The sequence below is a fragment of the Apis florea genome, unplaced genomic scaffold, assembly GCF_048593485.1.
Source record: "Apis florea isolate Af1SG1 unplaced genomic scaffold, ASM4859348v1 contig_1615_pilon, whole genome shotgun sequence".
NCBI classification, from domain to species: domain Eukaryota; kingdom Metazoa; phylum Arthropoda; class Insecta; order Hymenoptera; family Apidae; genus Apis; species Apis florea.
Genome location: NW_028256416.1, coordinates 3665209 through 3678029, shown reverse-complemented (window position 1 = coordinate 3678029; position 12821 = coordinate 3665209). Strand labels below are relative to the sequence as shown.

Here is a 12821-nt window from a genome sequence, read left to right as displayed (position 1 = left end):
TGGATCGATCTTACTTCTCCATACTTTTTCGCCCTTGACCGACAATGTTTCGGAATGTTTGCTCCTGAAAGAACAAGCAGCCTGTTCAAAATGCGGCACGAGTCGCATCGATAACCGCAACTTGCACGTCCCGCTGTACCACGCGCTCTTCTCCATCGTAGGGACGCGATTACTTGAGAATAACTCCTCTCGCTAATTATCCACATATCGAAAAAAGGAGAAATCTCGTTAAATTACTTAACCTCGCTGAAGGAAGAAATATTTAAATTCAGTTCGTGAATCACGCGAAGAAAAGAAACGTACGCGTGCATTCTCCCGTAATTCGTTGAAAATCCAATTCGGCTAATGATAGCGAATTGGGAAGCAAATTGCCCGTGTTTTCGCGTGGATACCGATGCCAATGGGCCAAAAACCGAGTCCGTGCATCCGGCCAACAGGAGGATAATTTCCCCGCGGGGTCGTGGATCACGCGAGGAGGAGGAGGAGGAGGAGGAGATTTAAAGGAGAAGGAGCGAGCGAGCGAGCGAGAGAGAGAGAGAGAGGGAGAAAGGGAGGGAGGGAGGGAGGTATGGCGCGCATTTCTGGTGCGTTAGGTCGGTCGTGTTATGTCGAGGTGCACGAGACAGCTGAGATAAGTCCTCTCCCCGCAAGAAGAACAAATCCACACGCGGGCAAGGGAGAAACAGGGCCGTGTATACGCGCGCAGAAATGCACGCGCGCGCGTGTGCCTACCGAGCGCTATGCACGACGCATGACCGTGAACTTGCCCCACCTAGTGCACCAGTCGGTCAGTCATCATTATTAACGCACACACGGGGCCCGCCGCGTACACGCGCGCGCGCACGCACACACGCGAACGGACGCCGATCCTTTACTCCTACGTGCACACCGGAGAGACGAGAAATCCGGAATACGTTTCCAGCCTTTCGAAACTCGAATTTTTGCCGGCAATCTCCAGAAACCGAATACGAAAAACATCGAAATTAATTTGCCTTGTTCCCGCCTTCGACGCCACCGACGGCCACCGATCCGTCACGAAATTTTGGAAACGGGATTCCGTCTATGCACGAAAGGTAGGACGAGCGGTACACGCTCGGGAGGATATCGTGAACGCGTTAGAAATTTGCGCGCGTTGTATCGGAGAAGATGGTGGAAAAGATCGCCTCGGAGGACAGGACGGAATTGGACGGATGCACGCGATTCTCGTATTACTCGCTTCTACTACTCGGCCCCCCTTTGAAGACTTCATTCTTTCGACTTTATATAACCAGCTGTATCGATCCTGTCTCGATAAATCCGTCCCTATTTATCTCTTATCGTTGTCGTAATTTCATCGAGTACGATATATATATATATCGTTGTGTGTGTGTGTGTGTGTGTGTGTGTATCTCGATCGATGATTTTCCACGCGAATTTCTTCGCGTTTTTTTTTTTTTTTTTCTTTTTTCCTTACGCGCTGATCCGGAGAAGTTTGGAGGAGGTTTTTCGATGATTCGAAGCCACCCTGTATGTGGCCGATGCAGGGTTGTCGCGATAATACACGGAGCGCAATGTTAGTCACGTTTGTCTACTCATGGTCTGCAGGACTTCTCTATGCGGGGTTGCCACGACTCTAGCCCGGCCTTCCTGGAAGCCTAGAGCAGTCCTAGGCATCCTTAATGTCAGTTTCCACCGAGGGTTTCTCGAACAGAAACCTCGCACGAACGAACCAACGAACGCCTCATCGTACATCTCTCTCTCTCTCTCTCTCTCTCTCTTCTCGTTTCTTTTTCCGCTCCTTTCCCTTTCCCCCCTCCCTCGTCCCTCGTCCCATGCAGGAATTCGCCTTTTTTGCCATTGCTCGAAAATCGATGCGCCACGTCCTCTTTCTCTTCCTCTCTTTATCATTTCACCCGTACGCAATTTTGCAATTCGACTCGACTCGACGAAATTAAACGTTATCGAAACGTTCTTTCTCCTTCGTTTCGAGTATTCCGGAAATTCGAATCACATTAATTCGTGCAAAAGTAGAATCTCTTACGGCGAACGATCTCTTTCTATACTTGCTCCGCTGATGCGTTTTGCGTTTTGATAAAGTTTTGCGAGAGAGGGAGAGGGAGAGAGATTAAATTCGATAATACGAATTAATCGTAACGAAGATTGGACAGTTATTCGCGAAGATTGTTTCATCCATGATGGATATGATACGCGATTACCTCGAAACTCGAACGAATGATCGAGATGGATATAGAGTTATTCAAAAGAATTTCGCGCGTCTCTCGCGAAAACTTTTATTTCGATAGCGGAGAAGATCGGTCCACATTTTTCTCCCACTCGGTGCAAGTATCGACGCCGCGCTTCCTTCTTCTCATCCGTTTCTCGTTTTTCGAGCTGGAGGCGATTGCACCGCTGCAATCCCTGACTCTCTCCGCGCTCTCCTTTCGCTTCGTCGTTTCGCCTTCGAAAATAGAACGAGGGGAAACTCGATCGTCTGGTAATTAGCCCGTCGCTCGTAATTGACTTCATAAATGGGGGAAAAAAAATCCGTGTTCCGCTCAAGCGATTTCGTCCATTTGGATTCGAACGAAGGATTTCGAGAGAGGAAAGAACGCGGGGAGGGATAAAAAGTTAGCCGAGGATAAAAAGAAATTAAATATTTATTTCCTCGAATTCTTCGCCGTTCTTCTTTTTCTTTTTTTTTTTTTTTTTTTTCCCTTCTTCTCACTCGCGTACACGCGACAAGGACGCAAAAGTTGGAAGTGGAAGAAAAAAAAGTTGATGAATTATTTTCGCGACTTTTAAGGAACGATCTGCAGAAGTAAAAAAAAAGTAAGATAAAAAAGAGGAGGAGGAGAGGGGAGGGGACGAGACAAAGAGGATCGGGAGGAGGAAGAAGGGGAGGGGGAGGGGGGGGGGCAAAAAAAGACGAGGAATAAATTTCATGTAAATGGTTTCGCTGCAGGTCGCGATGCACGGCTCGCGTCGCCTGCACGACTCGATGCGCTCGCTACACCTCGCCTTCTCCTCTACCTGTTGCAGACTTCCCTAAAGCGGTGAAGAGGCTGTTGAAGAACGACATTCTTATGTTCCGGACGGCCAGCAGCGTGCTGCACATCCTACCGATCGCCGGCCTCTACACCTTCCTGCCAAAGTACCTCGAGAGCCAATTTCGCTTGCCAGCTCATCATGCGAACATGATCTCAGGTAATTTTCGCCAATAGACACGCGAGCAAACGTTTCTCGCCCCGATTCTTCTCCCCTCCCCGTCTCCCTCTTTCTCTCTTTTTTCCTCCATCAAGAACGTATCCTTCGACGTTCCTTCTCCAATTCTTTTTCTCCTTTTCTTTCCTTCCTCCCTTCCTTTTGAATCGAAGAAGAGAGACGCGACATTTTATTTTCGAAATTGGAAATCTAGATTAGATTGAATAACGAGGGAAACGGAAGGGGCGATTTGACGATTGTACTCTGTTTTTTCGCAGGTGTCGGTGGTATTTTAGTAATGGGTTTGGGTATTATAATTAGCGGAGTGTTCATCCTGAGGGCAAAGCCTAACGCCAGGTTCGTCGCAGCCTGGATCGCCTTCACAGCTGTAATATACGCGATCGGCATGGGTGTGCTCATGTTCATCGGTTGCCCTATGGACGATTTCGCTGGTCTAGTTTCCCATTCTGACGGGTAAGATTTTCTCTTATATATATATTTTGATCCCATCCATCGAAAGTAAAAAAGTCGTTGTTAAAAAATTTCGACTCGATTCCCTCGCCTCCCTTCTCCAATAGAGGATAGATTTCGAAAGAATGGAGGGGGAGGGAAGGAAGAAGGAGACAGAAAAAGATGACAACGATAAATCTTTCTAGATTGTCCAGCTTCGAGCCGACCTGCGAGGCTACCTGCGACTGCGTTCGGAACAAGTTCAGTCCGATTTGCGGTGCCGATGGTAAAACGTATTTTTCCGCGTGTCACGCGGGCTGCTCCAATTACACGATCGTCGATGGCAAAGTTGCGTCGGTGAGTACCACGCAGATATTGATCGTTGTCGCGAGATCTTCTCGAGAGGATCCGTTACGGGGTGTGGGAAAAAAAAAAAAAAGAAAAAAAAGGGAAAAAGAGAGAACGTTTTCGATGCATTAACACGCAATTGTTAGTTCCAACGATCTAAGAGAAACGGGTAAAACTCGATGCGAAATTTCGAAAATCGATTTCATCGTTTGATCGTCGATCACCACGTCTCCGTGATTCGAATCGAATAATCGTTTTCTCGCGCTGATTGCATGCGATCCCCATGCGGACGCCACTGACGTCATCATCGAAAGAGAGAATATCGATATACATGAGGCTGATGCTCGATCGTAATTATCGGTGACAGTAGCATGCAACCAGGCCAGAAATGTGTCGTTTGCTCGGCCATTTGCGAAGGAAATCGCATTATTCGAACGAAACAATGCCTCATTGATTGCGCAACCAAGCAAGTCATTAGTTTCGCAATTGAAACATTGCCTTATCGCGAACATTTCAATTTCCAATTGTTCGGATTTCGCGGGGATTAAACGAAATGTGCGCGTGTCCTCGTGCAAACTGTTACGAGGTATATACATACACACACACACACAAACACATATATATGTATTCCAAATTCTCTCGTTCACGTTTCGTTCGCCTCGAAGATGGCACGTTTTTAAAAAAAAAAAAACCTACCTATTCGAAACGCAACATAAACCGATCGATAAACGCGTTGGAATAACCGACGTGTAAAAATCCAACCACGCAAGATTCGCACGCACGAATTCTCGTATGTAGGAGGGGAAACGCGACGGTAGTTGCATCGAGTGTATGCAAAAAGAAAAAAGACATGGGCATACCTTAACAACGCGATGTTCCCGCGATTTCTTTTTTACAGTTTTACAACTGCCAGTGTATCGGTTCGAATCTGACAACACCGGAAACGGCAAGCACCGCGACGATCGGTTACTGCGAGCTCGAGTGCAGTAACTTTTGGGTTTATATGGTCCTGTTCTCGGTGTTCGTTTTCATACACTCGACCAGCGAGGTGGGCTCCATGCTGTTGATCCTCAGGTGCGTGGATCCACGGGACAAGGCGATGGCTTTGGGCCTCATACAATTCGCCATCGGCCTCTTCGGTAATTATGCCTTCCGTCTCCCTCCCTCCTCTATCATCGTCTCTCGAGATGGCGATCTCGAGGGGCGAAATCTTTCCAATTTCCTCGCGATTCGGATGGGAAAGGAATCAGAGGAGAATTTCACGAGATGAATTTATCAGGCGGATGATCCGTTGGCCGGTTGGTTCCAGGTAACGTCCCGTGTCCAATCGTTTATGGTGCTGTGGTGGACTCCGCTTGTCTCGTATGGGAATACGCTTGCGGCGAGCGAGGTGCCTGCTGGCTTTACGACTCGAATGTCTTTAGAATGTTCTATCATGGTACGTACCGCGGTTAAGAAGAAATCTGCGGCGAGGAGAAGTCGGAAATATCTGCATCTCGATTATCCGACTTACTACTGCTCGCTCTTGCCTGCTGTTACACACACACATATATATATATATATATATATACCGAGGCTAAATTTCTCTCTTCTCCGATATTATTTATATCTCCGGACAGATGAATCGTTCCCGTTGAACACGTTGTTATTAGAAATTTAACCTCTTCGTTATATATATATATATATATATATATATATATATATATATATATATATATATCTAATTATATAATTTCTCGATCGAACGAGATCTATCTTTCAATCGTTGCACGGATGTAATCCAGGTACCACGGGTGGAATCCTGATTCTCGCGTTCGTGGTGGACATAGTGGTGTGGTACAAGGCCGGGAGCATCAGCTTCGTTGAGGAGCAGGAAGCGGAAGAGGGCACGGTGGAGGAGATGGCCACCCTGAAGTCGCAGGATGCGCAGGCGGTGGACAACGACTATTTGTGAAAGGGTCCCGGCCGACTTCGATGGTATCTCATGAAGCGGAGGCCTGAATATAGCGTCGTAAAACCGGGACAAAGGCGTAACGAGGCGTTCCTAACTGACGAGAACTCGGTGCCAGTAGCTTGAGACCGGTCGGTCGACGTCGATCTTCGCGTGTCACGTTTTTGGGGGGCAGAGAAGGAGAAGGAGGAGGAAGAGGAGAAAGAGGAGGGTTCCTTTTCGTTTTTTTTTATGGAAACCCACCAACCAAAAGGGAGAAAACCCCTTTCGACGACGAAGCGAGGAAGAGAAGGAGAAGAAGGGAAGAATATCCGAGAGGTTCGATCCCTTGTACGACACTGGTGCTCGCGTCGATCGGCCACGAGAGGGAGAGTCCAGGACGATCGGGATGACGGACTGTTGGATGGACGGACACGTGCGGTGCTAAGGCCTTCGTGGAAATGTTTTTGTATAATTTCCACGGAAAGGGGTTGTGCCGAGATTTCGAATCGTGTTACATGGGGGAAGAAGGAGGAGAGAATAGGTGTAATGGTTAAGGAAGGCGAACGGATCGATAATCAACGATTTTGATTTTTTCTTTGAGCGAACGATACACGGTATATATATATTGGAGACGCGAATGATGCGGAGAAGATGTCTTCCTGATTCGGCATCGAGGAACAACGATTTGAAATTGTAAGCGAAACGAATTGCACGCGACGAGTACACGACGAGGAAAGAAAGAAGAGGAAGTAACGGAGCGGAGGTGGTCTCGACACGATTTTCGTCTGGGAAAAGAGGGGGGAGGAAAAATTGGAAAACGATCGACACGGACACGGAAACGCAGCCAGCGTATATATATATATATATACATATATTCTCCCGGCACGCGAGATTCTCGGATCTTGGGCGAGCTTCTCTTAGGCACTACCGTCCGTGTTTCATTCTGCATTCTACACCCTAGCCGTAGGCAATCTTGTACAAGCGATTTGCGATGTGTGTGCATGCGTGTCGGTAATATTCGTTTTGTTGTTTGCAAAAAAAAAAAAAAAAAAAAAAGAAAAGAAAAAAAATGAACGATGAAGGAATGGAAGATCATAAGGGTATGATTAAAAAATAAAAAAAAGAGAGGGAAGAATCTGAGAGCGAGTGGAGGAGAAAATAAGAGGAGAAATATAACATAGGACATATTTTTTAGACGATTTGACGATGAAAAAAAGTCGAGAGATAAAAAGGGGGGAGGAGAGAAAAAAGATAAATATTGATACGATACAGGGAGAGAAGCTGGGGGAGAGGGGAGAAGAGAGAAAGCGAGGATGAATAAAAAAAAAAGGGGCGGAGGACGAAGTGGGAGGAAATAAGAAAGAGAAAATTGTAAAATTAAAACGGAGAGAGGGGAAAAGAAATGAAAAGATTGAACAGCTGTATTTTAATATGATACACTTTACACTCTCGTGGGACACTTGTCGATGTATGCGCGTCTGCCGCCTGTGCTTTTAGTGCTTCGAGCGTTCATCGTTTTTTGAATCCTGTTGAATGGCCGATTCGATCAAACCATTAAACCTCTTTGTCCGATATATATATATATCTATATCTCTTTTATTAAATTTTAAACGATTAACCGATATAATAGTTTTAACGAAATCTGGAAATCGTCGAATTAATTTTTAATCGAAGTAGGATATATTTTCTAAATCGACAAGTAAGTAAATTGCTTACGCGAATTTTATAATCAAAGAGTTGGAGATGTAACCTGTGTGTAATGCAGCGAAACGAGAGAAAGGAAAGAATGTTAAAAAGTTATTCCAGAGAAGGAAAAAAAGAAGGAAGAAAGTGAAAAAAATTAAAAGTGTTTATAGGGTATGCGCTATGAAATTCGCGAATTATTCGATTCAGGGGCATTGCTAATATATTACACATCGTTTTGAGTTTGCCTCGAAGAACATTTGGCTAGAAGATAAGAAAATCAGAGTTTAATGGAAAATTAAGAAGATGAAAAGAAAAATAACTCTGGTTGATTAAACGAAAAATCAAATAATTTTCTAATTCCAAACTTCCTTGTTCGACTTGATCGAAAAGTTATATCTTTGAAGAATTTTAATTTTAAATTTCAAAACATTCTTGAAATCTTTTATTATTATTTTCTTTTTTTTTTATGCTCCAACAGAAAAGTTGTTCTAGCAAATCTATTAAACGACATATATATACAAGAGCCAATTGTTTCTTCGAAATTCCAAAAGGGAAAAAAAAGATACATAAATATATATATATACATATTATATAACATATATAACATCAGCTCTGAACGAGCTTTCGGACTAATAAACGATCTATTCCCAGTCCAGAAGATCATTTTGACACAAAGAGGGGTACTCACGTAAAGCTGTTTTCTTTCTATCGTTCATTTAGAGAGATATCAAGAGGAAAAGAAAAAAAAAAACTTCAGAATTTCTTCTGGACTATGATAGAACGTATATCTATCCCTTTCATTGTCAAGGGTAGTTTCTCATGTTTCGCACAGGATAAATTATCCACGTATCGAAAGGGTTGAACGAGTTATATATATGTATATACACATTATATGTATCGTATGTGTGTGTGCGTACGAGTGCGTGTACGAGTCGTACAAGTAAATCATTGACGATGCAATTGAGAAAGGATTGCACAGGGGCGGATACGGCCTTCCGTGCGCCCGTTGATCTCCATCGAGAATTGTATTTTTGTATTCGAAGCGACACATAATCTATATTTTAATCGATCACAAGTCGTATATATATATGCATATATATATATAGAACAGCACGTAATTAAAAAATAGAGCCAATTTCCACCCTTTGACGCGATTCATTTCTCGAGTATCAGTTTCTCTCTCGACTCGTGTATCATCGTTCGGTTCGATCCATCGATTCAACGATTTTCCATTCTATTTTTCGCTCGTCCACCTCTCGATGGAGGAACGAAAATGAAAATGTGAACGATCCCAGGGTGTATTTTCGTTTTCTTCTTTCTTCCTTACAACCACCATCGCCACATGTGTAAAATTAAATCGCGATATTTCTCGCTCGACGATCGACGATATATATATATATATAATCGATCGTGACACCGAGCTATTATTGGTGGACGGAGCAAGATGAGACGAGCGATGACAATATTTTTGCAAAGGAAAAATTAGGATTGCTCTGGATATCATTGCTTTACGCAACATGCTGCTCGTGTTCTGTGTTTGTCGAAGCGAGGTTTATCGCGTGGACGATAAAAATCGAGAAGAAAGTGTTTATTATAGTTTTTATTATTAATTATACGAAGGAACGAGAAATATCTACGTACAATTTAATCGAGATAATCGTTTCACTTGCGAGACATGGTTCGGAGATGGATGAAGTGGATGGGAAGCGTTTTTAACCCTAGTCTTGGCAGAAGAGTTTTCGAGAGTCTCTCTTAGAATTGCGAAGCTGTTTTAAAAGTTCCAAGATTTATCCCCACGAAACAACGTAGACGTTTAATAGATTTATTAGAGTGTTTGCATGCAGTTTTATGCGCAGAATATTCACGCATGTTGCCTGGTGCAACCTAGTGCCAAGAGGAAGGGTTAAAACTTACTTCTTGCTTCATCGTTGCTGCGAATGTTAACGAATTTCCATATATTTTTTTCCCTCCTATCGGAGGGAAAGAGTCGATTCGTCGTCTCTCGATGGTGTATTTAATCGACAACAAAGTTTTAAGCAAGGCCTTTGTTATAAGCCGTGTGCGTTTCACAAATTTTATGCCCGTTCGAATTATTTTTAATCGTATTTTTTCTTTTTTCTTTTTTTTCATCCTTTCTCCAACGAACGAACCACGCGTCCGTCGCAGACATATTTTTCTTGCGAATGAATCTGGAAGGGAAACAATTACGACGACGACGACGACGACACACGCGTCCATATTCTCGCGAGGAAATCCGCAAAAAATCCGAAAGACGCAATCTCAGTTCTTTGTATTCGATGATGAAACGATTTGGCGAGGATAAATGCGATTATGTAAATGAGCACACATAATTTTTTGAACGCATCACGAACGTATGAGGGTGAAAGAATTTTATTCTGTCTTATTTCGTTTCCTTTTTTGGAGAAGGGTAGGAGAAGGGAGGAGAGAGTTAGACCTCGATGAATAATGGTGTGTACTTGTGCGTTTGCCTTTCAGTGCTCGATATACTGTATACATTACTGTATATTATGTGTACGATAGAGCTGTACATATAGGAAAGTACAATAATTGCTAAAATAATCATGGCGTGGAGCGACAGAGTCTCAATCTTTATTCCGTGTGTTCCGCCAGTCAGTGTATCCGGGATAGCCGAATGATTCTTTGCAAAATCGCAAAATTACGATCCAATTTTATCCACTTTAATATTTGATATCGACGAAGATTTTAAATACAGCGAGATGGAGAATTTTTATTCTGATCGTGTCCCTCGCCTCCCGAATCATTCGTCTATCGTCTATCGTAGAAAGTGCTAATCGCGTCACTGTGAGGATTAACGATGACAATGATGACACTGCGAATGAAACACTGCCCTCTTACCTGCTACTGCCAATATACTATCCAGTTTCGATGAACTATTAATCGAATCAACCGCCAAGATTTTACTAATCGTGTTATTCTTCACGATGCGATTAATCAAGAATCACGCTCAAGGCTTTAGGAAACATCGTCCTAAGGTCTAATACTTGTTTCCTTAGAAGAAACATCATTTTTCACGTAATCACTTTACTCCACTTTACTTTTGATTACTTAACTTTTGCTTAATTCAAAAAAAGTACTTCTAAACGACGAATAATATAAATTGCAAACGTCCCATTTCTCATATCGATCACTTCTCGCCTTTTTTCTCAGCATTTATTATAAATGAATTACGTAATTAATGTTAACGTTGTAACGTTGTGCATCGTTGCCTGTAATTCTTCACAGTTTTGTCGAATGGATTAACGTTTTATTTAAGAGGGTAAAAGAATAAAAAGAAAAAAAAAAAAAATGAAACGATCACTGGCGGAACACAGAAATACCAATAATAATTATATTTTAGTAAAGAAAAGAATTTATCAGTAATATACTTGTAGGATAATCGGCCGCGGGAGCGGACACTACGGTTTTACCTAATTACGATGTAGTTCTATAAGAGAACCATAATTGCTAGTCTTTAATTTTCGACGTGCTCGCGTGTACTCGCACGTCATTGCGGAGTATATAATGGATGTTTTAAGAATCCCTTTGTCGGAGCAATTTTATCATTCTGCGAACGAATTTTTATATCTTATTTCTTCTTTTCTTTTTTTTTACCTCTCCAATCAGTTTTAATCGTGCTTCTTTAATTATTCTTTGCCTAATATTTCAATCTCCAGTCTCTTCTCGCGAATCGAATCTTTGAATCTCATCGTTAGATCGATCTCTATACCTTTTAACAAGACAATTTTTATCGAATAAAAATTTCTTTCCTTGTAAAAAAAATCTTCATGCCGTGAAAAATGTTAAAGTTGCCTCCGACTATTCCAACTATTCACGTAACGTATATACGTGTGTGTGTATCAGGCGTGTAATAAGAAGGAAGGATTAAAAGTTAACGAAGAGCAGGGAATATGATAAACGACGAATAAGAAGAAGAAGAAGAAGAAGAAGAAGAAAAGAAGAATATAATGCCATTTTTATGTATACATATATTGTACTAATGATTATTATAAATTTTTTTTTTTTTTCGTTTTATTAATATTATCCTTACTACTATTACTACTACTACTACTATTATTATTATTATTATTATTATGATTTATCGTAATCGGATATATCGATCCTTGTTTATCGAATATTGCTAATTAATTGATAATTCGCGCGAATCGTCGCGTTGCGAATATGCGCTTTGATTTTTTTTTTTTTATATACATAATATATATCTATATATTATATATATATATATATTATATAGAAAGGAAAAGAAAAAAAAAAAAAAAGAACCGATTACTCTGTAGAAGACGTAAGTGTATTTTGATATAGTGCACGATGCCGATATATGAGTGGGTGCGTGTATCCGTGTATGCGTTTAATTGTGACACGAATTCTACGTGTGCCCGGCCTTTAATCGTTAGTCGGGCATACGCAGAATAATTTCTTAAATGTTGTTAAGTTCTCGGTACGTCTGTTTTTATCCTTTGTTTTCTTTTTTTTTTCCTTTGTGCTTGTTTCTTTTTTTTTTTTTTTTTTTTTTTTCTTTTAGCTAGATATTATTATAGTGTAGTACATGCAGTTACTTTTCCATCGGGACGATCGGCATTTCGCGTTATCGCTCGTGAGAAATAATCGTGAAACGATATCGAAATTACTTTAGGAAATTACTTTCTCGCATTGGTTACTCATTTCTAGGTTTTTTTTTTCTTTTCTTTTCTTTTTTTGGTAATTTTCATTTCTAACTTTGGACCTTTTGCATTTCGCATTCGGAACAAATGCAATTTTCTTTTTCTTTTTTTTTTTTTTTTTTTTTCTTCTTTTCGATTAATTGATCAAGTTCCCAAAATTTTCACGAGAATGATACGGGAATGTGCCGTTCGTCGACAACACGATTCCTCTTGGAAGATGTAACACGCGTCTCAATCAAGACTGTAAATAGCAAATAGCAGGCGTTCGATGGACCTCCACCTTAAGGTTCCCATATTTAACTCCCGACGTTTAAGTGCCTAAAAAATAATAAAAAAAAAAAAAAAAAAAGAAAGAAAGAAAGAAAAAAAAGAAAGAAAGAAAGAAACCGGAAGAAAAAAAATCCTCCTCGAACCTTTGTTGTCTAGTTTCTAGAAGTGGGTAAGATACTATTTTGACGGTTGGAAGTCGCCGCGAGTTGATATTAGGAATTTCAAAGGGCTAAATATATCGTTTCAAGAGTGCT

General features: G+C 41.6%; 1 protein-coding gene and 1 long non-coding RNA gene across 5 annotated transcripts in view; both read left to right on the top strand.

Moving 5' to 3' along the window:
- Oatp74D (Organic anion transporting polypeptide 74D) overlaps nt 1-7308 on the top strand; it is a 45645-nt gene extending 38337 nt beyond the window's left edge. For all 3 annotated transcript variants that reach the window (XM_086909381.1, XM_003690256.4, XM_012492109.3), the window contains 6 exons: nt 3019-3183; nt 3459-3654; nt 3837-3987; nt 4877-5117; nt 5288-5416; nt 5763-7308. In XM_086909381.1, coding sequence (XP_086765507.1) covers nt 3019-3183; nt 3459-3654; nt 3837-3987; nt 4877-5117; nt 5288-5416; nt 5763-5932 — 1052 coding nt within the window. In that variant the 3' untranslated portion in view covers nt 5933-7308. The remainder of the gene's footprint in view (nt 1-3018; nt 3184-3458; nt 3655-3836; nt 3988-4876; nt 5118-5287; nt 5417-5762) is intronic.
- LOC147658832 (uncharacterized) overlaps nt 1-12821 on the top strand; it is an 83066-nt gene that overhangs the window by 67849 nt on the left and 2396 nt on the right. The gene's annotated exons all lie outside the window — the stretch shown is intronic.